This window comes from Cricetulus griseus, chromosome 3 (assembly GCF_003668045.3).
Source record: "Cricetulus griseus strain 17A/GY chromosome 3, alternate assembly CriGri-PICRH-1.0, whole genome shotgun sequence".
Taxonomy (NCBI): domain Eukaryota; kingdom Metazoa; phylum Chordata; class Mammalia; order Rodentia; family Cricetidae; genus Cricetulus; species Cricetulus griseus.
The window spans coordinates 150,871,499-150,899,103 of record NC_048596.1 but is presented as its reverse complement, the minus strand read 5'-3'; the positions used below and the strand labels follow the sequence as shown (position 1 = coordinate 150,899,103).

At 46.8% G+C, this 27,605-nt stretch overlaps 1 protein-coding gene across 3 annotated transcripts; it reads right to left on the bottom strand.

The window, feature by feature from the left end:
* Positions 1-4,030: 4,030 nt before the first annotated feature.
* Mcm5 (minichromosome maintenance complex component 5) lies at positions 4,031-23,762 on the bottom strand. Of its 3 annotated transcripts, none has more exons than XM_027410543.2 (17): positions 23,613-23,722; positions 23,348-23,522; positions 23,031-23,157; positions 22,819-22,947; positions 18,940-19,112; positions 17,374-17,529; positions 15,958-16,124; positions 14,096-14,267; positions 13,004-13,115; positions 11,632-11,775; positions 11,306-11,371; positions 10,910-11,086; positions 9,238-9,350; positions 8,028-8,156; positions 6,728-6,870; positions 5,366-5,493; positions 4,031-4,518 (listed from the first exon to the last, which is right to left on the bottom strand). In XM_027410543.2, the coding sequence occupies exons 1-17, from the start codon at positions 23,707-23,709 to the stop codon at positions 4,417-4,419; spliced, it is 2,310 nt and encodes a 769-aa protein (XP_027266344.2). In that variant the 5' UTR covers positions 23,710-23,722; the 3' UTR covers positions 4,031-4,416. The 3 variants fall into 3 exon arrangements, with proteins under 3 accessions (XP_027266344.2, XP_027266345.1, XP_035298397.1); XM_027410544.2 differs by having other exon boundaries at positions 4,417-4,518; positions 23,608-23,762; XM_035442506.1 differs by lacking the exons at positions 4,031-4,518; positions 5,366-5,493 and adding an exon at positions 5,824-6,173 and having other exon boundaries at positions 23,613-23,723.
* Positions 23,763-27,605: the final 3,843 nt, after the last annotated feature.

The following is a 27,605-nucleotide window of genomic DNA, read 5'->3' as shown; positions in this document are numbered from 1 at the left end:
AGATGTACGACTCTCAGCTCCAGCACCACCATGCTCCCAACATGATAATAACGGACTGAACTACAATCGACCATCCCAATTAAATGTTTTCCTCATGGTATCTCTTCATGGTGATAGAATTCTTAGACAGTGTTAATACTAACCTGCCTTCATGGTTGTTCTTGATCTTCTCAATCTGAGCTCTGGCAAAGAATCAAAAGGATCTTAAATTGCCTGTTGCCTGGAACTTAGTTGCTATCAGAGCAGCCCCTACAAGAGAGACTGCCTCACCCACTGGCCTGGCCTTGCCTCATCCTTAGAAGGGTGCTCACATCACCCCTTTCTAAGCAGGAAATTAAGGCTGGGACAGTAAGCAGCTGAGTTACAAACACTGGTTCTGGGTACATGCACTTAGACCATCACTATGCCTTAGCACCTCATATTTCAAGAAAAAAAAAACCCTCACTTCTGATTTAATTGAAAACCACCCTAACAACTTCTTGAACCACATGTTTTATATGGTGCTAGGGATGGAACCCTCACCTCACACATACCAGGCAAGCCTTTGGCCACTGGGCTGCAACCCTTGGTCCAACCTGACACTGTTCATGCTTAAACATAAGGACCTGTGTGGTTCAGTAGGTAAAGGTGCCTGCAACAGATATCCAATGACCTGTGTTCTTTTCCCCAGAACCCATATGAACATGGAAGGAGAAGACAGACTGAAGTTATAATCTGAGCTCCACCCATGTGCCACGCCATTCAAGACCAACACACAACATAAAGTTATAAATCAAAAACCATAAACACACATGTACAATATAAATGAAAACTTTCTAAAACCATAAAGCTACCCTGACTGTGGAATATTCATCTCCTGCCATCATTCCAACAGTATGTGGCTGAGGAAACATCTCTCAGCCTATTTTTTACATTTCTGAAGTTCCTTATTTTTGTTATTTCTTAAAAATAAGAGAATGGTGGAGAGAGGAAAGAGCTGTTTGTAACCTTCAAGACAGGTGGAACTAGACTGCAACAGCAGTGATGAGCAAGTATGTGGTGGAAAGAGTAGAGTGTTTTGTGTGCTGTGTAACAGAGAGATGGGAGAGACAAAGTTGCTGAATGGTACATGCACAGAACTGGAGGAGCAGGTCATGCCCACAGGGGTTAGTGAAGTTTTTAATTGGGGAGGGTGAGGGGCCGAAGGGGTGAAGGGTGGATGTAAACGGGCTGGTAGTAAGTGGGATTGGGTTGCATAATGTAGAATTCCCAAAGAATCAATAAAAATTTAATTTTAAAAATGAGAGAATGGGCTGGGCGGTGATGGCACACACCTTTAATCCCAGCACTCGAGGTAGAGGCAGGTAGATCCCTGTGAGTTCAAGGTCAGCCTGGTCTACAATGTTCCAGAATAGCTAGGACTGTTACAGAGAAAACCTGTTTCAGAAGAAAAGAGAATGAGTTTTATTCTGGTACTTCTAAGTGTTTCTCTAAAATATGTTCACTAACATGTAGATTATTTTGAGACAGGGCCAACCTCCTGTATCCCAACTTGTAGCCCTTCCTGCCCCAAATAAGTGCTGACGTTAAGAGGGTTGCCTAGCCTGATAATTGTCACTAACTCCTTTTTAAGCACAGGTGCAAGACTTTTTTTGGTGGCTCCAGTGACCAGTGATTCCCAGCAGCTTGTCATTAACCACTTAGAATTCAACCAGAAAACACACACACACACACACAAACACACACACAAACACACACACAAACACCCACACCCACACCCCAAGGTGTAAATCACAATAGAATCCTCTCCCAAATGAAATTTGGGTCAGACAGATATGTGATGGCAGAAGCAACAGAGCCCAGGAGTGTAACGGGCCACCTCATCTCATTTGTGTCCATACCAATCCTATCATTTGCACAACATGAATATAAGACTGTAGAAGGCAAAATGGCCTTGTGTACACAGATGAGTACTGAAGAAGACAGGAATGAGGTAGTTTTACAACCTGGTGATCATTTGGTGTCTGATAAGACAGGCTCTGCCTTATCTCTCAGGATTTGTTTTTACTTATTCCAGGCCTTCCCATCAATCCGAGTATTGCTTTTAGATCATAAAACCCACCTTTTCCTCACCTTTTGCTTTTTTAAAATGAGAGTTTGTCTTAACAGCCCTGCCTCCCAAGTGCTGGGATCAAAGGTATGCACCATTGCTCAGAATAAAACCCAGAGTGATGTCACTTGTGCTTTACAACAGTCTAAGTGACTTCTTAGGGCCAGGCTAATCCTGACACCCTCGGGTGTTGTTTAACCTCAGTCAAGCTCCCTAGACCTTAAATCTTGGGCACTATCTGAGTCAACAGTACCCATTCTGATGTACTTTGAAAAGAATCTCAATGTAAACATGTCTTAAATTGTTGAGCACTTGGGACTGAGTTAGTTGATATCTGACTACTTTCCAAAATTGTGATATACTTAAAGTAAAATATCTGGGTCAGACTAGAAATCTTAGTCCAGCCCCGGTTACAACAAAATTCGGCTGAGCTGTTTCTTCATGGATTGTTTTTCCCTGCCTGCTGTAAAGCCTGCAGGGGAATCACCACATATGGCTAGGGACAAATAATATTTAAGATCAACCAGGGACGTGAAATGCCTCTATCTTGGGCAAGGGACCAGGGATTACCAGGAGGCCCAAGATGTTGGCAGGGAAGCTGGCAGATGCCATACAAGCCAGTCCCTTGTTAGCACAGCAGGGAACAGGGCTGCTGCTCTCCTCAGCTAAGTCATCAGAGCACTGTTTCAACTCCTACTATTTTCACAGACCATGGGAACAAAAGAAGGGGAGGAAGGGGACAAGTGGAGGCTCAGACTATCTTGGCCACATCAGCTCAGGCCAGTGTCTTGGAAAATTAAGGGTTAGGATTCAGTTCAGATTCAGAAACCAACCAATCCCCAATTCCTAGGAATTTTCCTGGCCAATTTTTCCTCATGCTGCTGCACACTCCCAAGCACTCCCCAATTCCCTGCAAGCCAAGCTTAACTGTGCCTGCCAGCAATTGTCTACCAAGAGACCACTTCTGCAGGCCAACATGTTCATGCATCCTACTCAAGGCCTTAAGTACCCACGATGAATGCTCTCACAAGCTCTGCCTCCAGACAAGCACACTCCATTCTAAGTTTGCAAACCAATCAAAAAGAAATGGTTCTGAACATGAGTAGGAGCATATAGAGGCAAGTACCTCAAAGCAGCAGCAATTTCAGCATGGGGTACAACTATGAGAGAAGGCTGGTTTGCACTTCCTGTTTGCTGCATCTTCATTCCTACAATGGCTTTACTGTCAGTGACTGACACTGGCACCGCTAAGTTCAGTTCATTTGATACTTCCCATTTATAAATGTACTTTAAACAACAGATACTGTTGGGCGGTGGTGGCACACGCCTTTAATCCCAGCACTCAGGAGGCAGAGGCAGGGGGATCTCTGTGAGTTTGAAGCCAGCCTGGTCTATAGAGCAAGTTCCAGGACAGGCTCCAAAGCAGTACAAAGAAACCCTGTCTCGAAAAACAAAAAACAGATACTTTATTTTATTCACTTTTCCTTAATTTCATGAATTCTAGATTTCTAAAAGCATAACAAAACTCTTTGTGGTATTTTGATAATAAAAGTGCTGGAGAGCATCTTCCTTTAACAATTCTTTCCTAGTACTTTCTACCATGCTGGACTTAGGTTAGGTCCTCTCAGCTCTATTACTGATAAGGCCTGAAGTCTGGTTCCTTTCCCAGGAATAGATACACAGTATGGAGGTCCCAGAAACTCACCTAGCCCACTTTGATGTAAATAAAACCTCAAATGTCACTGGAGGCTTTCTACACTGCAGCCTACTTGGATTTTCACTGACAACCACTGAACTCACTGAGCTCAAGTACAACCCTATGAGGCAATGTCAAACTTGTTTGCACATTAGGAAACTGAGGCACAGATAGACAAACTTAGTGAATAATCCAGTTCTCCCATCAGGTGCTGCTGTAGAAAGCTGAGTGAGTCAACCCCACACTTTACACAGAACCACTGTCACACTGGCTCCACTGCTCTTAGCAGCCAGGGACTTACTTTATTTCCTCTCGTCACATGAAGAAGCTCGGCAGCCTGGCAGCCCAGGAGCCAGTATACAGACCTGTCTACCTACAGAGCCTGTTCCTGCTTGCAAAGGAGGCAGGACAGAGACTAGGCACCTACACCAAAACTCTCAGGCATCCAAACACAGTATATGAGGCCAAGAGACCAAAGCACATTTCCAGGGGCTACAGATGCACAGCAGGCAGCAGTCAGAGGGGAGAGTAAGGCAATACATCCTCCTTCTGATGGAGGTATGCACAAGTGCAAGAACATGGAGGTGGAGCAGTGGCCGCATTCAGGTTTGAGGGTTGACAGGCAGTGGGCTCACTTGAGGCGGTAGAGCACCTTGCGCTGCATGCGGTGTTGGACCTCTCCCCTGCGCAGCATGAGCTGCAGCACCTTTCGGATGGCATGCTCTGGATACTTCTGTAGGAGGGAGCAGAAGACACATACAGAGATTATCAAGACCCAAGGGAGCCCATGAACCCCCTTGCTCATAGACAACTTTACATCAGACAAAAAGCTTCCACCTTCATTCTCCCTTGACTTCATATCATTAGGGCTTATACTTTGTAATGCCTGTGTACCAGGAAAGTATAGTCTTATGTCAACTTTTTTGCAACCAGTATTAGGAATTATTTCACAAAGAAACAGGCAGAGGGTGTCACTTGTTTGAGGTCATATAGCAATTAAGTGAGCTAACACCGAAGTCCCTGTGACCCTAAAAACCTAACTTTCTCCAGCCCCAGCCTCAGTAAATGCTAATCTTCTTTCTCACCTATAGAGCAGGGCAAGTACCAGCTAATGTGTAAACTATTCCAGAAGCAAACTGAGAGGATACACGGGAAAGGAAGCCAAGAACAGAAACCAGGCCTATCTTCCTGATTTTAAAGGGCACAGGTTCCTCCTGGCATCCAATAGCAGCATCTCCTCTGCATGGGATCAATAGCCCTCTGCCCAATGGGTTACAGGGCTCATTCATCTGGTTCTTGGCTCCCTACCCTGTAATGAGCCAAGCAATAAGGGAAAGACTAAGAAATGGGGAAATTAGGTGGTAGTTTCTCCAAACCTGGCTTCTAAAATTTTCCCACTTCACGGTATATATAAACAGCCAACCCCAACTGTAGCATTTCCTAGGGAAAGAATAGTGGCTCAAACATCCCCCCTCCCCAGTACTCCACTATTGAACATAGAACACAGATCAAGGGAACCAGGATACCTTCTGTGTATCCTGGGTGTGGTTTACAGGTTCCCAATGTTTAGGAAAGCTCACCTGCTTGGTGAAGTCCTGAACAATGCTGTGTTCAGACACCTGGGAGCCAATGGCAAAGCGGCGCTTGAGTTGCTTCTCGATACGGCTCAGCATCTCTTGGTCCTCCTGGGTAGTGAAGCCCTCCGCCCCTGTGAGTGCAACAGGGAACTGAGTGCTAGAAACCCCAATTTATCCATACTGGGAGGGCCAGAGAAACGGCAGCCTCTAAGTAGAATGGCCTAAACCAGGCCCCAGAAAGGAAATTAAAGACAGAAAACTGCATCAGGTGATAATGGGGCCTCAACAGGGAAGTGAGAACCAAGAAATATGGGGAAGGGTGTTCTAGGCAGAGGGGAATTGCAACATAGGACATCCAACAGGCCAGGTGGCAGAGACAAAGCCACCATAACTGAGATCCAGGTACCATGAGGCCCTGTGGGCCACACACACGGAGGCAACAGGAATAGCCACAGAAAGGCTCTGATGGAAGAAGAGTTTTATTTAGTTGGGTTTATTTATTTTTGAGGGAAGGTCTCAAACCTCAAAAGACACCTTCCTGCCTCTGTAGCACCATGCCCAGTGGAAGTACAAGTTATGAGGTACAGAGCAAGAAGGGAGGGAAGGCAGAGCCTGCTAGGATCCAAATCTGGGAGGAGGCACCATTCATGAGAAGTCTTGGGTAAGAGAGAAGCTTACAATCTTCACCAGATGGGAGAGCATCATTTCTTTTCCAACATACCTGGCCCAGCTGGCACCAATCGCCACCACCACCCCTTTCACTACCTATACCTACCTCCTCACCGTGTCCCACCAAGAAAGGGAAGAAAACCTATGAAATGGATAGGACAGGGATGTTGAGAACTGCTTGCTTACAGCTCTAGCACCTAGATAGTGACTGGCAATACTAAGCGAGAATCCCTGCCAGACTAGGGTGGAACTAACTTGGAAGAGGCTGGCAGAAGACTGGCTGAAAGCAGGCAGCAGACATTAGGGCTCAGGGACCAACAGGCCTATGTTCCACTAAGAGTGGTGACCAAGGCACCACAGAAACTCTATGTCAGTCTCATCTCCACAATGGGAAGGATGGACAACCTGGTATCCCAGATGTGGCTGTGAAGAAAAATGAGACCATGGGCTGGGAAACTACAATTCTGAGCTCAACACAGAAGGGAAAGACAGTCATTCTTCACCGGTGACAGGCCTACAAGTACTTTTAATGAACAGCCTCAAGAAGTCTAGGGAGAAGCTCCTATAATAGTGAAAATAGCCAAAGGAGAAGTGGGGACAGACTATTATCAAAAGCATATCTAGGCAGCACCCTGCAGGCCACCAGCTAACTAAATCTCTACCTAGGGTCAAGACTACAGCCTAGTACCTACTCACCTGACAGATTGCCAGACAAAGCAGCATCCAGTGTGGACACCTGGAATAACCTGAGTGCCTCCTCCACATCAGCCTCGGTGGCAAAGGGTTGCAGTTTCATCTTACTAAGGGCCTCAGCAATGCGCACAATAGCCTCCAGCTGCCTGTTGGAACAAGAGTATTCAAAGGCCTCAGCCCACTTTCCCTCCTCTGACCTTCCAGGAAGGAGCATGGCGGCTGGCTTCCCCCATTATGCATTACCTTATATTCTTAGTACTGAAACCCAATTTTTATTCTAGCACATGCTGCTTGGTAAAGGATATTTCCTGCCTCTTTGGAAAAGGTGTCTGTGTGACCAGTTTGTGGCCAGTGAGCTTTAAAATCCATGAATCATATAAAAATGTCAGAAGTGTCCTTAAAAAAGCGTGTCCTCAGCCTGGCAGTGGTGGTGGCACACGCCTTTAATCCCAGCACTTGGGAGACAGAGACAGGCAGATCTCTGTGAGTTCAAGGACAGCCTGGACTACAGAGCGAGTTCCAGGATAGGCTCCAAAGCTACAGAAACCCTGTCTCAAAAAACAAACAGCCGGGCGTTGATGGCGCACACCTTTAATCCCAGCACTCGGGAGGCAGAGGCAGGTGGATCTCTGTGAGTTCGAGGCCAGCCTGGTCTCCAGAGCAAATGCCAGGATAGGCTCCAAAGCTACATAGAGAAACCCTGTCTCGAAAAACCAAAAAAAACAAGCAAACAAACAAAAAGTATGCCCTCCTGTTGCCTCTCTTGATGCTCAAATGTAGAAATGATGGCTGGAACTTCTAGACCCATAGTTGGGCTGAAAAGTTGGCTCTGAAAAACCGCCTATTCCCCAAAGTTTCAAAATGAAAATAAACTTCCAACTTAAGCTACTCTCATTGGGTTTCTTTACATACAACCAAATCTACTTGTAACTAATCACTGCTAGAGGCAGGATTCAGTTTAGGAAGGCTGATACTTATTCAGTATGCTGTCTATAAATGCATTATCCTAATGGCCTATGTTTGAGACCCAATGAACATCAATTTCCTAGTAGTTACACAGTTGGCCAGAAGATAGGGCAGAGTCCTCCCTTTACCTCAGTATGCCTACCAGAGGGGGAAGCCAGATAAACTATAGAAGTGAGGCCCACCCAGTCACCCCAGACTCCAACACACAAAGACAGATAATTAAGAGGCCAAAGCACACAGTCCCACAGGCTCCCTTGCCCAACCCACCCTGGGCCTGTATTATAGGATAGCAGTGGTCAGCTGACCCTACTCTGTGAGATGAGGCCCACTTGCTTACCGCACTGTGATGGGGATGCTGGAACGGCGATCACTGTCCCTCTCGTGCTGACGGGCCCCACTCCGCATGATGATATAGCGGTTCTTCAGTTTCTCTGCTGCCTTTGCAGACAGCCGAGGGCCACACCTCCTATATATAGATTGCAGAATGAACTAGAGTAAAGCCAGGAAGGAATCTCAGTTGCCCACACTGTCCCCAGGTCTCTATTTGGCTTATAGACATGACTGTTCCCTCATCAGTTTCCTACTGGTAAGTCATTTGAAAGAGAAACTTGGGCCAGCTATGAGCAGATGTCAGAGATCTACATGGCATCTCTCTGAGAAAGCTGGTCAGCAGATTCGGGGCAGATGTGCAGAAAATGACTCTTCCTGCTGGGGCTGCAGTGTGCTGCCTGGCCACCAGGTGTATGCATTCCTCCAGCACTGAGCCTCAGAGCAGCAGGAGGCCCTTCAGGGGGCAGGCGTCCTAGCAGTCTCCAGCTCCTCCTCTCCACCTCCCTGATTTAAGAAAACTGAGGACCTCCCCCAAGGCTTCCCAAAGCTCAAAGACACAGGAGCTATCAGGCTCTGATGCCCACTCAACTGCTATGATCAACCAGTGCCCCATCTTTGGGGCCTTACTCAGAGATCCACCTGCCTCTGCCTCCCAAGTGCTGGCACTAAAGGCGTCACCACCACCCCCAGCAGGGGGCTAGCCCTTTCAAAGACAAACACTGAGAATCTGAATGAAGTTAAGGGCACACAGCCTTCGGAGCAGGTACCTGTCTGTTCCCACTACTTCCCACATATGGCCTCATATGATATCTAACCTTGCACCTCAGCTTTCTAGAACAGAGCTACAGGTCACTTGTATACAGAAAAACAGAAGCATGCCTAGGACAGAAGAAATATCATGCATACGATTCTGATGACAGCTACAGCTACAATCTACTAAGTACCGTGAACAGTACTTATAAAACATCAACCTTGGGGAAAAAAAAAAAAAAAAAAAAAACACCTTGGGAAACAGGCTCAGAAAGCTTGAGCAACCTGCCCATTGTTGAGGGCTTCACAACAGTAACTTTGAAACAAATAATCTTACACTCATGGAGTGGAACAAAGTGCAGAACATGGTTGCCAGGTAATCCTGGGTAAGGAGCAGAACAGGTCTGCGCTTGTCCCACCAACAATGCCCACGATGTTACCCAACAGGGTCTTCTCCCAGCACTCACGCTCGGCAGTAAGCAATGAACTTCTTCATCTTGGCTAGTTCAATCTCCCCCTCCACAGCCTGTGTCTGTGTCAGTGCACTCACATGTAGAGTGATCACATGTTTGGCCAGCATCTAAGGAGCAAAGGGAATACTGGGTCAGTGCAGACGTTGAGCAGACAGAAGAAGTAATGATGTTACAGTAAGTGCTTCTGCTCCAGTCCCTGTGGCCTGTCTACTTCAGGCAAGAATCTACTTAAGGATGGACATAGAGCTGGGCTATGAGTTCGAGGCTACACTGGTCCACAGACCGAGTTCCAGGACAACCAGGACTACACACAGAAACCCTGTCTTGGTAGTGGACGCTATCCAAGCCAGCCAGAGTCCATCCTGGAACTTCTACTACAACTACTGGAAAAGGCTTCTTCCTCTTCCTTTAGTTAAATCATCAGCTAACAAGCTGAGTATAGTTTATTGGCTCTATTGATACTAAGAATTGAACCAGGACCTCTTACATGCTAAGGAATCACTCTGCCACTGAGCAAAATCCCCAGCTCTTTTTTACTTTACTTACTTATTTTACTTTACTTATTTTGAGTTGCCCAAGCTAGACTTGAACTTGCAATTCCCCTGCCTCAGCCTCCACTGAAAATACAGGCCTGCACCCCTAAGCCTGACCAACCTTGACTATCTGTGGTGGTTGCAAAGAAAATGGCCCTCAAAAGGAGTGGCACTATTAGGAGGTATAGCTTTATTGGAAGTTGTCATTATGAAGGCTTTGAGTTCTCACAAATGCTCAAGCCACATCCAGTGTCTCAGACCACTTCCTGTTGCTTGTGAGCTCCTTCTCTAGAATGCCATTGAAGGCAGGGTTTAAATGAGTCCACAAGACCCAAGATAAAATATAAACAGGTATTTATTAGGGAAGCACTTGCACAAATAATAGTAAACAACCGCCTCGGTCTTCCTGCTCCAAAAGATGTAGTCTCTGCCCTTCCAATGCTCCGACCACAACCCAAGAGAGTGAGCCAGCCCTTCCTCTTCCTTATAAGGGGTCACGTCTGTCTGCACACCTGAAGCCACGCCCCTAGGATGTGGCCACCACAAGTTCACTGGCAAAGCAAGATGCCATTACATTTCCCCCTTTTGTGTAAGTAAGAGTTTTAAGCCTGATACAAAAAACTATACACAATGATAACAAATATCAAGTATAGTCCAGGACAAAGAAAGGTAAAAATATACACAAACTTAGACCTACAACCAGCAAGAGCAACATTAAGCAAGAAATGATACCAGGATAATGGCATATAGTAAGAGATTACTCTGATAACTATCCTATTCTGGAAAGTCTATAAGCTACCACAATTAAATGTTTTCCTTTATAAGAGTTGCCATGGTTATGGTGCCTCTTCACAGCAATAGAAACCCTAACTGAGAATGAAGCAGAAACAACAACCCATTCCACCTGTGCACTAAACCTTACCAAATTCTGTAACTATTTTCTTTGAGAAGTTAACTAACAAGGACTAGGTCACAGGACTCCAGGTCCCAAGCCTAGACTAACACAACCATTTCGTGTGCTTCCCACTCACAACCTATCAGAGCATCAGCATTTCCCGGGAAAAATCTGGTACATCCTCAGGACCATAAAACCACCTGGAGCCACCACCACCAGCCCAGCCCATAAAACGTACCATGTCCCTTTCCTCATTGTGTTCATCCTTGACGATGAAGATCATGTCAAATCGAGACAAGATGGTAGGCATGAAATCGATATTATCCTCCCCTTTTGTCTCATCCCATCGGCCAAACACCGAGTTGGCTGCAGCCAGAACAGAGCACCGAGAGTTCAAGGTGGTAGTGATCCCAGCCTGAGGTTGAAGTGGAAATAAAGGGAGGAGATAACCAAAAATTTCCTTCCTCACATATGAATCCATACACATACACCCAATACACGGCGTGCATGAGCGTACATGCAGGTTCCAAACCTGCTGCTGCCAGCACACTCCTAGGCAAACAGAACTGGGTACATGCAACAGAGCAGCCTGAAGAAGAAAGCTGGACTGATAAAGGATGGAAGGGCCACTCACCTTGGCAATGGAGATAGTCTGCTGCTCCATGGCTTCGTGGATTGCCACACGGTCATCTTCCCGCATCTGCATTGGAAAGACATGTCTATCACAATCCTCACCCAGGCAGGGGAGAGTGGCAGGAGAGTAACTAGGAACTGCTACCATACCGTAGTCTAGACCAGGTCAGCCAATGGCAGACAATCACATGAGCTTGGCTTTCACTCTCCCCAATCTCCAGTTACCCAGAGTGATGGGCACAAGAACTATAAGCAAGTCTCTCAGAAGTGGTGTGTGCTAACACACTTGAGGCCACACACCCCAAACCTGTGACTAAAAACACTCACCTTGTCAAACTCATCAATACAGACAACCCCACCATCGGCCAGAACCATGGCTCCACCTTCCATAATGAAGTTTCTGGATGAGGGGTCCCGCGTCACCGAGGCAGTCAAGCCTGCAGCACTGCTGCCTTTTCCAGATGTGTACACCTTGGGAAAGAGAGGTGTCAGCACCTAGTGCTAGCCCCAAAGGTCAAGAGCCCAGAAGGTGGTGACTTCTCCACATCACACAGCAAAGCTGGCTATATGGCACTGAACACAAGGCCCAACTGAGCATTTTTTCTTCTAAAAGGAAAGGGGACTTCCTGGGCCTCAGCCTAGCTTAAGAGTCTCTTTGGAAGGAAAATGGCTCACCCAAGCTACAGCCCTATGACACGGAGGCCCAGAAAAGGAAGGACATATTTCAAGCTGGCCTCAGGAACTCCTGGCTCTTAAGGTTGCCTCTACCTTGAGTCCATCATCTATCTGTGAAGACCTGTATGTTACATGCTGCCAGACCCCTTGAAATACAGTACCTACTGAGATGCATGTATGTAAGACATACTCAGATCAGACTGTACTAATGGGAATACCATGTATTGTTTATAGTAGGCCTGGAATGCAGCTTAGTGTGGTAAAGTGCTTGCCTAGCATGCACAGATTTTGGGTTCCATCTACACTGGGAAAAAAAACAAAAACAAAAACTGAAGTATAGGTTAAATAGATTATACAAGTTAATTTCACTATAAGATTTACCATGACAAAACTCACATTTTCAGGTCATGGTATTTCTATGGAATGGTACAAATGTGATAAACTTAGCACACCCCTTCTCCATCTAAAGTCACCACTTCCCACAGAACATCCCACCAACCAGTCATCACACCAACCCTTACCCCTGATCCTCCCAGACCCAGGAGACATGGGTCATTAGACACATTGGCTCAAACCTTGTTCTTAAGTTCCCCAGCAGTGGGATCTTGAGCAAGATACTTTATTGCTCCATTCTACCTCCAATGCATAACACGGGTGGTAGCACTCATGAGGAGACAGTTAAATGAGCAAAAACTTGGCAGGCACTTCAGGAAGCATCTGGCCCTTCTTGATACCAGCTATTATCATTAGCAGTGTCACTATTTAGCAACTAGATAGGTTGATGCTCAGGAGTCTAGGCTTTAAGTACACACATGACTACTACCAGGCTAAAACAAAACAGACCTGACTCAGTCCAATGCTTTTACCACCCATCCCTAACCTTCACACACCTGTTCTGCCATCTTAACAGTCAAGATGTATGAAGAGGTTCTGGTTGAGCAAGATCCATGGATATCCAGGAACTATAGCTTTCTTCCCTGCTGGGACACCCAAGCCAGGGAGAAAGTTGTCACCAGACACTTACCCCAATGGGAGAGCACTTCTCCACAAACTTCAGAAGCTGTGACTTGGCTGTGCCAGGGTCCCCCAACATCAGCAGGTTGATGTCACCTCGGCGAGTGAGTCCATCAGGGAGCCTAGACACGACAAGTAGGTGGAAGACAGAGTAAGAATTTATTTGAGGGCTGTCCTTGAACTCACCACCTTCCTAGATTTTACAGTTATAGCTATGAATCACCACTCCTGGATTTGTGTGAATTGGTCACCTTCCCCTAAGGGTCTTAGAACAGGTGGAAATGAGTTTGGCCCAGTTCTGTGCTTCAGAGCCTAACACTGGGGGGCAAGGGTTGTTTCCCAGGTAGAGAAATAAAGGAAATGGCACTGAAGGATGTGCACACTACATTCATTCCTCCCAGCTTTGGGGGTGGGGGAAGCACACCTGAGGGCTATGCACACTGCAGAGAATAGCCACAGGGCAGGATCCAGCCCAACCTGGTACCTGGAGCAAATCCCTTCATTCTCTGTGCCCCAGTTTCCTCATCTATGAAACGGTCACAACAGCAACATCCTTATAGACTAATAGGACAGGGCTGTGTTCAAGACACATTAAACACAAGAATGCTCAGAACATACAGAAAGTGTATTTAAACAATAGCCACTACTACACTGTTATTGTGGTATTATCTGTAGCTCTATTAGAGTTTCAAAAGGAAACAGGAAGTAAGAGTGGTGAACCACATCTATAATCTTAGAATCTGGGAGACTAAGTCAGGAGGATCATGAGTTTCAAAGGCAGCCTGACTATATAATGAGAAAAAAAGAAAATGGAAAAAAATATTGTTTCAAAAAAGAAAATCCAAAACAAAAGGATATATGATACCTTCTAAGTGTCAGGTGTTTCACATGTCTCATTCATGCATAGAAACTGTTTCAAGGTGGTATCTCTCACTCAAGGCCACACAGTCTAGAGCAGTATCAACTCCTTGGCCCTAGCCCAATACTTTCCCTCTGTACTCCCCATGCCAGCATGCTGAGTGATCTGGGAGCACTAGGTCCTCAACACAGATGTCCTCCTGCAGCAGCCTTGTCATCAACACTCTCCTCCCAGGCCCCTCACCTCTTCCGGGAACCCCCAAAGAGCAGGCAAGCTATAGCCTTCTTCATATCCATACCCCCAAAGATGGAGGGGGAAATGCTCTTGGAGATGAGCTCATAGATGTTGGGGAGGGCAGCCAGGCGACGAAATTCCTCCTCTTCCTGTGGGCTGACAGACCCAGCAAAGCTACGGCCTAGGACAGACATGTACATAAGTGAGCAAAAGGATCTCCTCCAGCCTACTGCTGGGCCTAGCCCTAGATCAGAAACCTCAACCCTCAACACACAAACACAGGGCCCTTAGCACCAGGAGGGCGTCTCACTTGGCAAAGTTAGGCCACAGGACTATCCTAGCATCCCAAATCTCAAGGGTTCAGTGAGGAAGAGAAGGTTCCAAACAATCAGAAGGTCAGATCATGGGTGGGCAGGGTGGCACATGCCTTTAATCCCAGCACCAGCCTGGTCTACAGTGTAAGTTCCAGGACAACCACGGATACACAGACAAACTGTCTTAAAAGAACAAACACAAGCTGGGCGGTGGTGGCACACGCCTTTAATCCCAGCACTTGGGAGGCAGAGGCAGGCGGATCTCTGTGAGTTGGAGACCAGCCTGGTCTACAAGAGCTAGTTCCAGGACAGCCTCCAAAGCCATAGAGAAACCCTGTCTCGAAAAACCAAAAAAAAAAAAAAAAAGAAAAAGAAAACAAAACAAAAAAACAGGCCAGCTCACATGGCCCCTAAGGACCTCATAATACAAGTCTCTCATAATACAGATCGAGTAGAGAGCCACTGCAATTGATAGGTCACAACAGTATGGGAGTATGGGTCACATCAGCTGCTGAGGAATGGAGAAAGTAGGACCAAGTGGATTCAGAGAAGCAGGGGCCTTGGAAGAACAACCTAGGAGAAACAATGAGACTCAGACCAGGGTAGTAAGTGGACAATCCTGGGCCTGAAAGTACAACAGCCAAAGAACATGACATAGATGAGGTGGTAGGATTGGGGAGGGGGGGTGCTGAAGAGGATCTGGAGGGTTTGCAGAGGAACTGAAATGGGGGCGGGAGGCTATAGAGGAGCCAGTTTCAGAAGTGGGAAATAAAAGTGCTTAACTGTAGCCACATTAAATATAGGATGGTAAATCAAGAAGAGTTAGGTTAAGTCTGGAATATGGATGGCTAGATGAACAGGTGATTTTCCCAGTTTTAACCAAGGAAGTTTCTACCATAAGAGTATGGACACAGTACTCAGAACTCCCATCACTCTAGCCCAGAGGTGGCTCCCACTGCCCCTGGGTGTAAGCATGAGCTCTTCACTCCATGTGAGTGAGACTGGCCCCTGCATGCCATTCAACCTAACTCCTACTGGATATCAGTTACTTCCACCCCACACAATGCCTGAGTTCCCACCAGCTCCCCTCTATGCTTGCAAGACCGTTCTCTTCCACATCTCCAGTCTCAAAGCCAGTGCTGACTTACAGCCCTAATGCAGGAAGCCTTCAGACCATGCTCTAGCTCCTCTTCAATACCTTGATGGAATCAAGTAGTTCAGTGTCAGATACCTGTCTCTTAGGGCTTTCAACTAGATCCTGACTACTCAACCTTCTTTCCTTTCCAGCAACTGAGATAAAGCACAGCACACACATAGAATACACTGCATTGAGTCATGCAACTCTGCATTTAGGCAACAGAGCAGGAACTACAACTATACCAATAAATAGGTGGACATTTTGGGAGAACAAATTTTGCTTACTGTAAAAATAAACACCCTGAGATTGAGAATATAGCTCAGTGGTAGAATATTTGCCTGGTATGCACAAGGTTCTGGGTTTGAGTCCTACCATGAAAAAGAAAAGAAAAGCACATCCTAATAGTTTGAGCAACTCACCAGAGCCATCTGTGTCCACCTGGATGCCCAGGACCCGGATATAGGAACTCCGGATGCCCACACCCACCCTGTCCCGGCCCTTGCTGGAATTCAAGCCAAACTTCTTGATGGAATAGATGCCCATGATGGTGACTCTGTTCCCAGGAACAACCTTGTCACACAGGTACCTGAGAAAAGTGCAAGAAAAGCAAGTGGGCAACAGTGTGGTCAGCTTAGCATTTCTACCCCAAGCATCACTATCAAGTTGGCTCAATCCTCACAGGGCTTAGAGGAAGGGGACCTTTCCCTACTCCTACTACCCTGCTACCTACCCATGTCTGTCTGGTTGGCAAATACAGTGTTTGTGATGCTGAGCTGACTTTCACTGAACCCAGGACGTCATGCGTTGTGCTGGTAGAACTCAGACTTCAGAAATCCTAGATCCATTTTATCTGTAGCCAGGTTCAATGGGTATCTCATTTCACCTCTTAGGAGACACTTTCTCCCCACACCCTTCCAGACTTCTTGCAAGGACCACTCTCAGTTTCTGCCTCTGACACACTCCCTAAACTGAACTAAGTCAATCTGCCTCTAGGTTTTTAGTCACCTCTTTCAAAATATGGTAAATGATTACAGTCTCCACATTTCCTCAGAACCATTGTGGCTTAAAGGACCAGAGAGTAGCTGTGTAAGCTCAGAAGTCACTGTGTCTCTCAGATTATACTTAATCTGACTTGTCAACTGTTGGCTAGGGCTATACACAGAGGTACCCTGTCTCGAAGAAAAGAAAAACAAAAACCAAAGAAACACAAAGGTACTGCTACACTACCAAATCACAGCTTCCCAGGACTGTTTTTTCCACCCTTGCTGTCCTATTAACCTTCTACACATTCCACACCTTAATTCTCAAGCCTTCTGGATACTCAGAGAATACTCTTAATACCCTATACTCAGTTAAGGAATTGTGTTAAACTCTTGGCATTCATTTCCAGGCAGTCTGAGATAGTCCAGATGACCCCCATCTTACTGATGAAAAAGGACACTGAGGCTTAGGTTGTAGCTTTGCCATTACATTGCCTGTACATTCTTGCCAGTGATAAAGCTGACAACTGTGCCCATTGCTCCCCAGCCACACTCAACCTCAGCTGTATGAGCATAGGGTAAGCACTCAACAGGAAGCAGGCTGAATAGGAGCTAGCACTGCTGCTGGTTATCCTGCTGTGTGCTGAAAGGGCATAGGCCTCAGTTCCACTCACAAAGTCATCTCACCTCCCCTAGATAGAGTTCCCATGTGAAATATGGGCAGACGTGCCTTGTGGACTATGGGAGACAAGAGATGACAAAGTCAATTGGAAGCACCAGACCCCATCCTGCACTCTTGCTCCAAATGCTACACCTGAGTGGCAGGTACAACAACCCTCAGCCCTGCCAACTTACCTGTCACAGTAGAGTTGCATATGCCTGGGCATCTCTCCATGAGGGACTGCATCAGGCAGCTCCTGCAGTTTCAGGGTCTGGAAGTCCACACACTTGCACTTGTCAGGCATGATGAAGTATGGGTCCAATGGGCACTTTGGGCGCCCAGCCTGATCCCTGGGCAGGGGAAGAAGAAGTCACCAGAGCTACCCTGAAAACCCAAAGGCAGGGCTCGTCCATTCAAAGAAGTCAGCTTTGAGATGCAGCAGCAATATAAGGCGGAGCTGGGATAAGTTTGGGAAAAGGCCTGGAAGAATAGTTTCCATGATGGCAAGATGCTATATTCAAAGCCAGAACTTCAGGAGTCTTGGCTTCTCCATGGCACACTGAGGTGGCACTCGCACTCATAGCTCCCTCAAGAGGCCTCTGTCCCCAAATGTGAAAGAGGGGCTACATCATCTAATCCCTTACTAAACTCTATCCACAGCCCTGGATCTTTTCCAGTGAGATGTTAGCACCTCTAGACCATTCTGAGGGTGCCCATACAATAAGTCAACCCATCAAATTCAGGTGAGGAAACACAGTGGTGAGCCACAAGTCCCTGGTCTGTGAAGCTAAGTTCCCATCAGGGTTGAAAACTATCATCACAGTATAATGGCATGCAGTACAAATAGGCCAGTGAGATGTGAGCAGATCTGTGTATACCAAATGCAAGCATAGGATAAGGAAGATACCTTTAGTGAGAGGACATATAAGGAGCCTGAAGATAGGAACAAAATGGCAGCCTGAGAGAAGACCATTTAGGCAGAAGGCAAGAGACCCAAGGTAGCTTATGGAAGGCCAAGCCACCCTGCTCTTGGACAGGGAATAGATTGAGGAGCAGTGAAGGTGAGACATGGGGAGAGGGAGGAACTACTCTGTGGCTATAGGTGAGGGTGAGCAACAGCCTAAGACAAGGCAATGTGGAAGCTGAGAAGAAACCAGAAGAGAAAGCCAAAGCAACCAGGATGCAAGTAGGGTTCGTTATATCGGAGCCAGCAAACATCTCCTATTAAGAACCATACAGTAAATAAAGGCCATGCACTGTAGTGAAACAATACACTAAAAATCAAGTAGTATGGCCATGTTCTTAGGAGGTACCAGGGACACACTGGATCTAGCCTAGCAAGCCAGTTTGCTTTAGAAAATTCCATACAAGCAGGGTGGTGTTGGCACATGCCACCCAAAACTCAGGAGGCAAATGCAGACAGGTTTCTGGGTTTAAGGCCAGCCTCATGTACAAAGTGAGCTACAGAATAACCAAGTCTACACAGAGAACCTCCCCCCACACAAGAATACATATTGACTTGATCCCCCTGGGCTGTTTCCTCCACAACCTTGGGTGAACATCCACGTGGGGCAACCAAATGAAGGAGCACCATGCCAGGTTTGTAGCTCCTGTCTGACCCAAAAATATGGTACTACTCAGTCCTTCACAGAAGGCCTATAACAAGTGGTTACAGGCAGCTCTTGCCAAGGTTGTCAGCTTTTTTGAGCTGAGGTGATTCAGGTCACTTCCCCCACAGTCCCTCCTGGCCATACACTCACATATTGCACTTCCTGGGAAGGGCATAGCCCTCTAGACCTGGGCGCATGGCAATATTGGTGAGGGTATTGTGGCAGCTGCGGCACTGAATGGAAATACGGGTAGCTTTGGCACGAACCGCAGAGGCTGAGATGATGATGCCAGGGATCTTCACCAGGTGTGACATCATGTCTGACTGTAACAGAGACACAGGGAGGCTTGATGATTAAATCAGGAAGCAATAGAAGGTACAGAGGAATGACAAGGGCAAGATCTGGAGGAGGTGACAAATCCATGGCTCATAGTTTAGCTCAGACTTCCCAGCTAATGTCAGGCTACCTGGACACAAGGTTCAGGAGCCTCAGGCACAGGCCCCTATTTTTAGGGGCCTTGCAGAACAACAGGGGGCTGGGGAAACAAAGGACACATGAAACACATTTTCTGACAAAGCTGAAGACCCAAACCCCAGTTCTGACAGTAATTTCCTGTTATACCAGACAACAGAAATGGAGTAGAGGCCCAGGTACTAGTTCAAGGTCTGTCACCAGCCCCTCTTTAACACTAATTTTTTGTTGTCCGTCCTTCACCCCAACCCCACCCCAAGACACGGTTTCTCTGTGTAGTTTTGGAGGCTGTCCTGGGACTCACTCTGTAGACCAAGCTGGCCTCAAACTCATAAAAGATCCACCCGCCTCTGCCTTCCAAGTACTGGGTTTAAAGGTGTTTCTAACACTAATTTTTAAATATGATGTTACCATGGTCATGTTACCAAACCCAGGATTATACATATACACCAAGAAGCAAGGTTCAGCTACCTATCTTACAGTTGCCAATTAAAATAGCCAAATTAATAGTAAAAAACAGAAAAGAGAGATTTATCCAATAAGACCACATTAGGAAGAGAAGAGTGTAACCCTGTCTCCTGAAATGAGATTGCTTTAGAGCCACAGATGTGTCTACTTAAGCAATTGACTAGGTTGCATGGTCCCACCCATCGCTGACCTCTTTCCTGAAGAGGAGTTTCCACTGATGCTTCACCTTTTCTTTCCCCCATATGAGATTTCTGAGGAAATTCCACTTTCCTGGGGCCCATTGTTTTAATAGTCTGATAGGTAAGATGCCTCTTAGAACATATTCATTTCTGCTGGGCCATGTAGTTATGCTTTAAAAAAATGATTCCAGGGCTGGAGAGATGGCTTAGGGGTTAAGAGCACTGGTTGTTCTTCTAGGGGACCTGAGTTCAATTCCCAGCACCCACATGGTGGCTCACAACCATCTATAAAGGGATCTGATGGCCCCTTCAGTCGTGCAGATGTACAGGAAGACAGAATACTCAAATAAATAAAATAAATAAATATTAAAAAAATGATTCCTTGAGATGGGCATGGTGGCACACACCTTTGATCCCATCACTTGGGAAACAAAGGCAGGTAGATCTCATTGGTCTACCTAGTGAGTTCCAGCATAGCCAGAGCTACATAGAATGAGACCCTGTCTCAAAAAACAAAAAAATAAAAAATCCTTACTTCCAGGGATATATATTGCTAACAGTTTCAGAAGAAATGACATTATGATCAGACTTGTTTCAAGAGCTCCGTGACCCTCAGGAGGCAGAGGATGGCAGATATCTGTGAGTTCAAGGCCAGCCTGGTCTAGAGAGTGAGTTCCAGGGCAGCCAGGAGCCAGGACTACACAAAGAAACCCTGTCTGGCTACACACACACACACACACACACACACACACACACACAGAAAAAAACCCTGTCTTGCCTTAAATCCCAGCACTTGAGAGGCAAAGGCAGACGGATCTCTGTGATTTCAAGGCCAGCCTGGTCTACAGAACAAGTTCCAAGACAGGCTCCAAAGCAATACAGAGAAACCCTGTCTCAAAAAAAAATAAAAATAAAAAATAAAAACCTGTCTTAAACAACAACAAAAGAGTTCCAAGGACTTCTAGAATCAGAAAGATCGGCCTGGTACGAATCATTAAGCTGGATTACAACTACCAAAGGACTCTCATCCTGTTCTTTACTATCTACAGTGAGACACTGTCGCATATTCTGTTGCTTTCTGTACCAGCCTCACCAGAGTCTACAGGACTGGGATAATCTCCCCATCACTTCTCCACCTCAGTACATCTTGGGCTAGATAAAGAGAACAGATACACGCATAAAACTGGGATTCTTAAACTATGAAGAGGCTACAGGAATGCCAGTGATAGGATGTAGTACAAAGCACCAACAGCATCCACCAGCATTTCTGCTCAGTATGTCAAACTGGAAGGCAACCAGACCTTTGAACCAACCCCCAGGTTCCAAACAATATACGTGTCCATCAATGCAGCTAAGCAGACCACAAGACAAGTCTACAAGGTCACACATTCTTCTACAGGACAACCAGCCCTTCCTCTTCCACAAGCTAGTAAATGAGAAAGAAATTACATTCACAAGTGTAAGGAGGAGTGTTCTGTAGTAAGACTTAAGATCCTAACAACGTAATATAACATTTGTTCCTTCCTGAAACCCAAGCCAAGAAATCTGAATCTAAGACTACACATTCAATGATATCAAGGACTTTGGTTTATTTTATTAAATATGTAAGGAACCCCTTTAAAAATTACAAACTGGGAAGGGGCTCACAGGATGGCTCAACGGGCGAAGGCACTTGCCACCAAGACCAAGTACCTAATATCAATCCCCAAGACTCTCATGATAGAAGAGAACAGATTCCCTCATGTTATCTATCACACTGCATCATACATAACTGTAATAAAAATTGCACATTGAAGCATTTGAGGATAAAATGTAATGTGTAATTTACTTCAAAACCCATTTTGGGGGTCTGGAGTGATTGTTCAGTGGTTAAGAGCACTACTCCCAAAGCATTACCACATGTACTGTTCTTTTGATCTTCAACAATGCTAGGATAGAACAGCAATGATTCTCATGTTGTCTTTCCTGCTTCCATTTCTGCCTACACTATAAATCCTCTTCTACATATCAGCTAGACCTTTTGAAACTCAGGCATCAGGGTCTAATCCCCAGCCTCATAAAAAGATGGAACCAGGACCTGTAAGCTATCTCAGCAAGTAAAGGCACCTGCTTGCCTCCAAGGTTGAGTACCTGAGACCAATCCCAGGAACTCCAGATGTGGAAGAAATTTGGACTCCCCATGTTATCCTCCACTCTCCACATTCAAGCTCAGGCGGCTCCTGAGCTCTCTTTGCACAGCTTTCTTCCCATTCCTCCAAACAGGCTACCACTGTCAAACAGGCTACCCACTATCACCCCAGAGCCTCTGTACCAGCTGCTCCTTAAGCCTGGAATGCCCTTCCAGGTTTTGACCTGGCTAGCTACACATTATTCAGCTTCAGCTCCAACATTTCTTTTGTCTACTCCCCATCCCTCTTAGCCATGGCCACAGCATCCCCCATTTCTTTTGGTCTTTTTTTTTTTTTTTTTTTTTTTTGGGAAACAGGGTCTCAGTATGTAGACCAGGCTGACCTCTGCCTCCCAGTTACAGCTGGTATTTGTTTTTCGAGACAGGGTTTTTCTATGTAGCCCTGGCTGTCCTAGAACTCACTCTGTAGTCCAGGCTGGCCTTGAAATCACAGAGATCCGCCTGTCTCTGCCTCCCAAGTACTGGAATTAAAGGCAAGAGCCACCACTGCCTGGCTACGGTTGGTGTTTACTAGTTTTTCAGTCTCCCCAATGGCTAGGAAGTCACTGTTCTTTCTCCCAGATTCAACTCTGCCTTCCCTTAGGACATCTGAGGTCATTTTACACAGAAGGTCACGGGCTCACTTAAGTCAAGTGTTTCACTGAGGGTTATACATCCTGTGCCCCAGGCCTTCTACACCACACAGCAGCCATGCCACCCTGACTGGCCACTCAATAGACCCACCTTCAGAATCCGAATGCTGGATGGGCTGGCATCTGACTTGAGCATGACCTGGATGTCCTGGAGCAACTCATCACCCGCAGGTCGGGGCCGGGTCACCTCATCAGCTACCTCCTTGGCAGCTTCCTCAAGCTGAAGAAGAGGAAAGGCGTAAGCTGCTGGTGACATGACAGGGCCAGCAGGCTTTGGGAGACTCTACAATGGATGCTACTCACCAGCTGCAGGTGCTCGGCTGGCTGTTTGTACAAGTAGTCGGCCAGTTCCTCGTCAAAGCTGGCCAAGTCCTCCATCTCCACCTCGATCCAGTATTCCCCCAGGTTGTAATGCCGCTTGAGTTCATCCCTGTAGCGGCCAACAAGGGGGCAGGCAGGGAAGGTTCATTGGGGAGGAACCGTCAGCAGTACACACACCCCTGGCATCACCGCCTCCACCTCTCTCAACACCGTACTCACGGCCATGAGACCCTTCAGCCCCGCCCAAGGGCTGCCAAGCAAAGGCGTCCTCCTAAGAACGGCTCAGAGAGCGGCCCCACCTGTACTTGAAGGTGAAGCCCGTGCGGTCGGTGCCCACTCGGTACTGCCGTAAGAACTCTTTGAAGCGCTTCTGCAGCTGCGACTTGCGTGCCTGGCCCTCGTCGGCGCCGGGGTCGCCGCCAAAGCTGTCGCTGTAGAAAATGCCGGGGTCGTCGAAGCCCGACATGACTGCACCTGGGGCGGGGAGACAGAACTGAGCGGCTGCCGGGTCTCGTCGGCCTCAGCCCGGGCCTCCCACACCGTCCCTAGGCTCCCTCACCTCACCGCCGCGCCACACGAAACACCGCTCCCCCAGGTGACGCCGGCTTTCGCGGGAAAAACCGGCCTCGGCGTTCGTCTGCCGCGGCGTCTGCGCTCCCATTGGCTCGCCCAGCCTCGCGGCCAGCTATTGGGCCGCTCTGCGCCCGCCGAGTCCCACCTCCCAGCCGAATTCCCAAAATGATTGGCTGTGAGTCTTGCTGGCGTCACGCACCGCCTCCTTCCGGTCTCCATTTTGTGAGCCGAACATTTTGGCGCGAAAAATTCTGAGAAAGAAGGAAGCTGTTGACTCTGGCGCGAGCCGAGCTGGGCAAAGATGGCGGACCGTCAGCTGTGTGTGTGTTGGGTGGCGGGGAAGGCGCGCGCGCGCGCGTGTGTGTGTGTGTGTGTGTGTGTGTGAGAGAGAGAGAGAGAGCTTTGTGCACGTCTCGTGTGTGTGTGTGTGAGAAAGTTTGTGTACGTCTCGTGTTTGTGTGAGAGAGCTTTGTGCACGTCTCCTGTGTGTGTGTGTGTGTGTGTGTGTGTGCTTTGTGCACGTCTCGTGTGTGTGTCTGTGTGTGTGTGTCTGTGTGTGTCTGTGTGTGTGTGTGTGTGTGTGTGCTTTGTGCACGTCTCGTGTGTGTGTCTGTGTGTGTGTGTCTGTGTGTGTGTGTGTGTGTGTGTACCTCTCTTAAGACTTTTAGACCTTGCCAGGAAGCCGAGCCTGGTGGCTCAGGTCTGTCAGCCCCGCTACGGGAGGATCGCAACTTGAAGGCCTCAAGACTTGAAGGCCTAGAAGACTCAAGTACAAAGATGAGGCTGGAGAGACGGCTCAGTGGTGAACAGCACTTGCTGTTCTTGGAGAGGACCCAATCTCGGTTCCCAGCGCCCACGTCAGGGGCTCCCAACTGCCTGTAACTCTAGCTCCAGGGGATCTGGCGTCCACTCTGGCCTCTATGGGCGGTGTAAAAATCTCACTGCTCTTGCGGAAGACCTGGGTTCTTTTCCCAGCACCCACATCGGGCATTTCACAAACCTGTAACTCTAGTTCCAGGGGGTCAAATGTTCTCTGGCCTCTGCAGGCACGGGCATTTACTAATTGGATACACACAAAGCTCACACAGGTATACACAGACACACAAGTAAAGGGTATGGTGATTTGTTCTAGCATTTGAGGAGGCTGGATGAAAGTGGGGAAAGGAGTGTTCATTGGTTAAGAGCACCAGCTGCTCTTCCAGAGCACCGTGGTTCAATTCCCAGCACCCACATGGCAGCTCACAACCTGTCTATATCTACAATCCCAGGGGAATCTGACACCCTCACATAAGACAAAACACCAATGTACATAAATAAAAAAAAAAATAGTAACGTAGATACTGTATGAGAAAAGTCATTCCTTTCGGAGCTACTGGGAGAAAGTAGAATGCCTGAGAGGTGTCTTTTGGCCCCAGCCCAGCAGGAGGTGCCAAAGTGCTGTCCTAGGCAGCTCACCTGCCTGCCCCTAGAGAGGCCAGATGCTATCAACAAACCTAAGCTGCCAAAGGCGTTTTCTTTCATCCAAATTCAGGTGAATGATGACGATGGTGGTGGTAGCAAAAAGTTTTTAATTCTTTGGCAATGCTTAAAACATTCCAAATTTATGACCAAATTTCCAAATGAAAATCTTGAAAAAAATGTCAAATCTGTCACAGCAACACTAGTGTAATTTACCCTTGATTGAGTTCCTACCATCCACATGAGCAAGTGGAAGGAAATCTGTGCTACAGCCACTCGGATGTGTATTTACAGAGAGTAAAGTATGAGCATTTTTATAGTTTATAAAAAATATCAAGTAAGGGCTGGAGAGATGGCTCAGCGGTTAAGAGCACTGACTGCTCTTCCAGAGGTTCTGAGTTCAATTCACGGCAACCACATGGTGGCTCACAACCACCTTGAATGAGATCTGATGCCCTCTGCCGGCATGCGGGCAGAAGACTGTATACATAATAAATAAATAAATAAATAAATAAATAAATAAATAAATAAACTTAAAAAAAAAATACCAAGTAAATCAAGAGATTTGGCACATTCTATTTTAAGTTGCTTTATTCTCTTTTTGACCAAAATCTAGGCCCTAAGTGTGTTCTCAACAGTTGTCACCAACAGCAGGGGTGTAATTCCACAGGGTTGGCTGGGGCCTCCCTCAGATGGGATACTTGACTTACTGCACAGAAAAGTGTTTTAGAAAGAGTTGGAGTGTTGAACAGTCAGTCACTGGTCAAAAAACAGACAGTCCACCGGGCATTGTTGGCGCACGCCTTTAATTCCAGCACTCGGGAGGCAGAGGCAGGCAGATCTCTGTGAGTTCAAGAGCGAGTGCCAGGACAGCCTCCAAAGCTACACAGAGAAACCCTGTCTCTGAAAAACAAGAAAGAAAAAAAGAAAGAAAGAAAGAAAGAAAGAAAGAAAGAAAGAAAGAAAGAAAGAAAGCAAAGAAAGAGACAGTCCTGGAGAGATGGCTCAGCAACTAAAACCCCTGACTGCTCTTGCATAGAATCCAGGTTCAGTTCGAGCACGTGTGGTGGTCACAACCATCTGTAACTCTAGTTTCAGGAGATCTGATGCTCTCTTCTGGCTTCTACAGGTACCAGGTATACATGTAGTAAACATGTAGATGCGGGCAAAACAGTCATACACATAAAATATAAATATATCCTCGCTGGGCAGTGGTGGCACATGCCTTTAATCCCAGCACTCAGGAGGCAGAAGCAGGCGGATCTCTGTGAGTTCGAGACCAGCCTGGTCTCCAGAGCGAGGGCCAGGATAGGCTCCAAAGCTACACAGAGAAACCCTGCCTCGAAAAACCAAAATAAATAAATAAATTGTTAAAAATTAATAAATTGGCAGGTGGTGGCAGCACACACCTCTAATCCCAGCACCCAGGAGGCAGAGGCAGGTGGATCTCTGTGAATTCCAAGCCAGCCTGGTCTAAAGAGTGAGTTCCAGTACAGCCAGAACTACACAGAGAAACCCTGTCTTGAAAAACCAAAAGTAATAATATAAATAAATAAATCTTAAAAGAAATGGATAGATGCACTTAAGGATAGGCACATGCCTATATAAGTGCTTCAAATCTGTTAGACAGGCAACTTGGGGGCTTTGGAGTTCAGCTGCTTATAGAAGTGAACGCTAAAGTGGGATGTGCTGGTCTACTCATTTCCTTACCAAAGATTTTCTCTCTTGTTTGTTTTGCTTTTTTGTTTCTCGAGACAGGGTTTCTCTGTGTATCCTTGGCTGTCTTGGAACTAGCTCTGTAGACCAGCCTGGTCTCCAACTCACAGAGATCCACCTGCCTCTGCTTCCTGAGTGCTGGGATTAAAGGAGTGCACCACCACCACCCAACTGTTTGTTTGGTTTTTTAAGTTTAAGATATTTGTTTTATCTATATAATAGAATTTTGCCTGCATGATTGTTTGTGCATCAGGAGATCTGAGAGCCCCTGTAATGTATGTTTCGTGAGCCACTGTGTGGGCACTGGGAGGGAACTGAGCCATAATCTCTCCAGCCCCCTATGTTGAAATTCTTGACCAGTCTGCAAGAAATGTGAGCCATATTCAGACAGGTGAAGGTGGCTGGACTGTTTCCCTGCCTATTCCTGCCTCAGCTCTATCTATAAAGACTTGAATAACCATTGATATTTGGAATGGCTCAAGGCCATATCTCTAGCCAGAGAAAACAGAAAGTGACAAAATTATTGTCACTGTTTGCTCCAGCCAGTCCCCTAGGATAGGACCTGTTGCCCAGTCTACATGAGAAGATAGAATCTGGACTTTGATCTTTGCCTGCTGGGAGGCACAGCTGGTCTCAAGATGTCTTCATTGACTAACCCTTTGTAATTCTCACTGCCTTAACTCTATTCATCCTTAATCCCTTTCTAGTCCATCAACCTACCATTAAAGGGCCCAGAGAAGACTGGGGTTGTGGCTTAGTAAAATTGCACTGAATTGGTATGTGGAAGGTCCTAGATCTGGTCTCCAGCAC

Coding starts and splice junctions, on each gene's coding strand:
- Mcm5 (XM_027410543.2), bottom strand. CDS start 23,709: ATGGGAGCGCAGACGCCGCGGCAGACGAACGCCGAGGCCGGTTTTTCC. Junction 23,158..23,347: donor GGCTTCACCTTCAAGTACAG/GTGGGGCCGCTC, acceptor TGGCCGCTACAG/GGATGAACTCAAGCGGCATT. Junction 19,113..22,818: donor CCAGCATTCGGATTCTGAAG/GTGGGTCTATTG, acceptor TCTCTGTTACAG/TCAGACATGATGTCACACCT.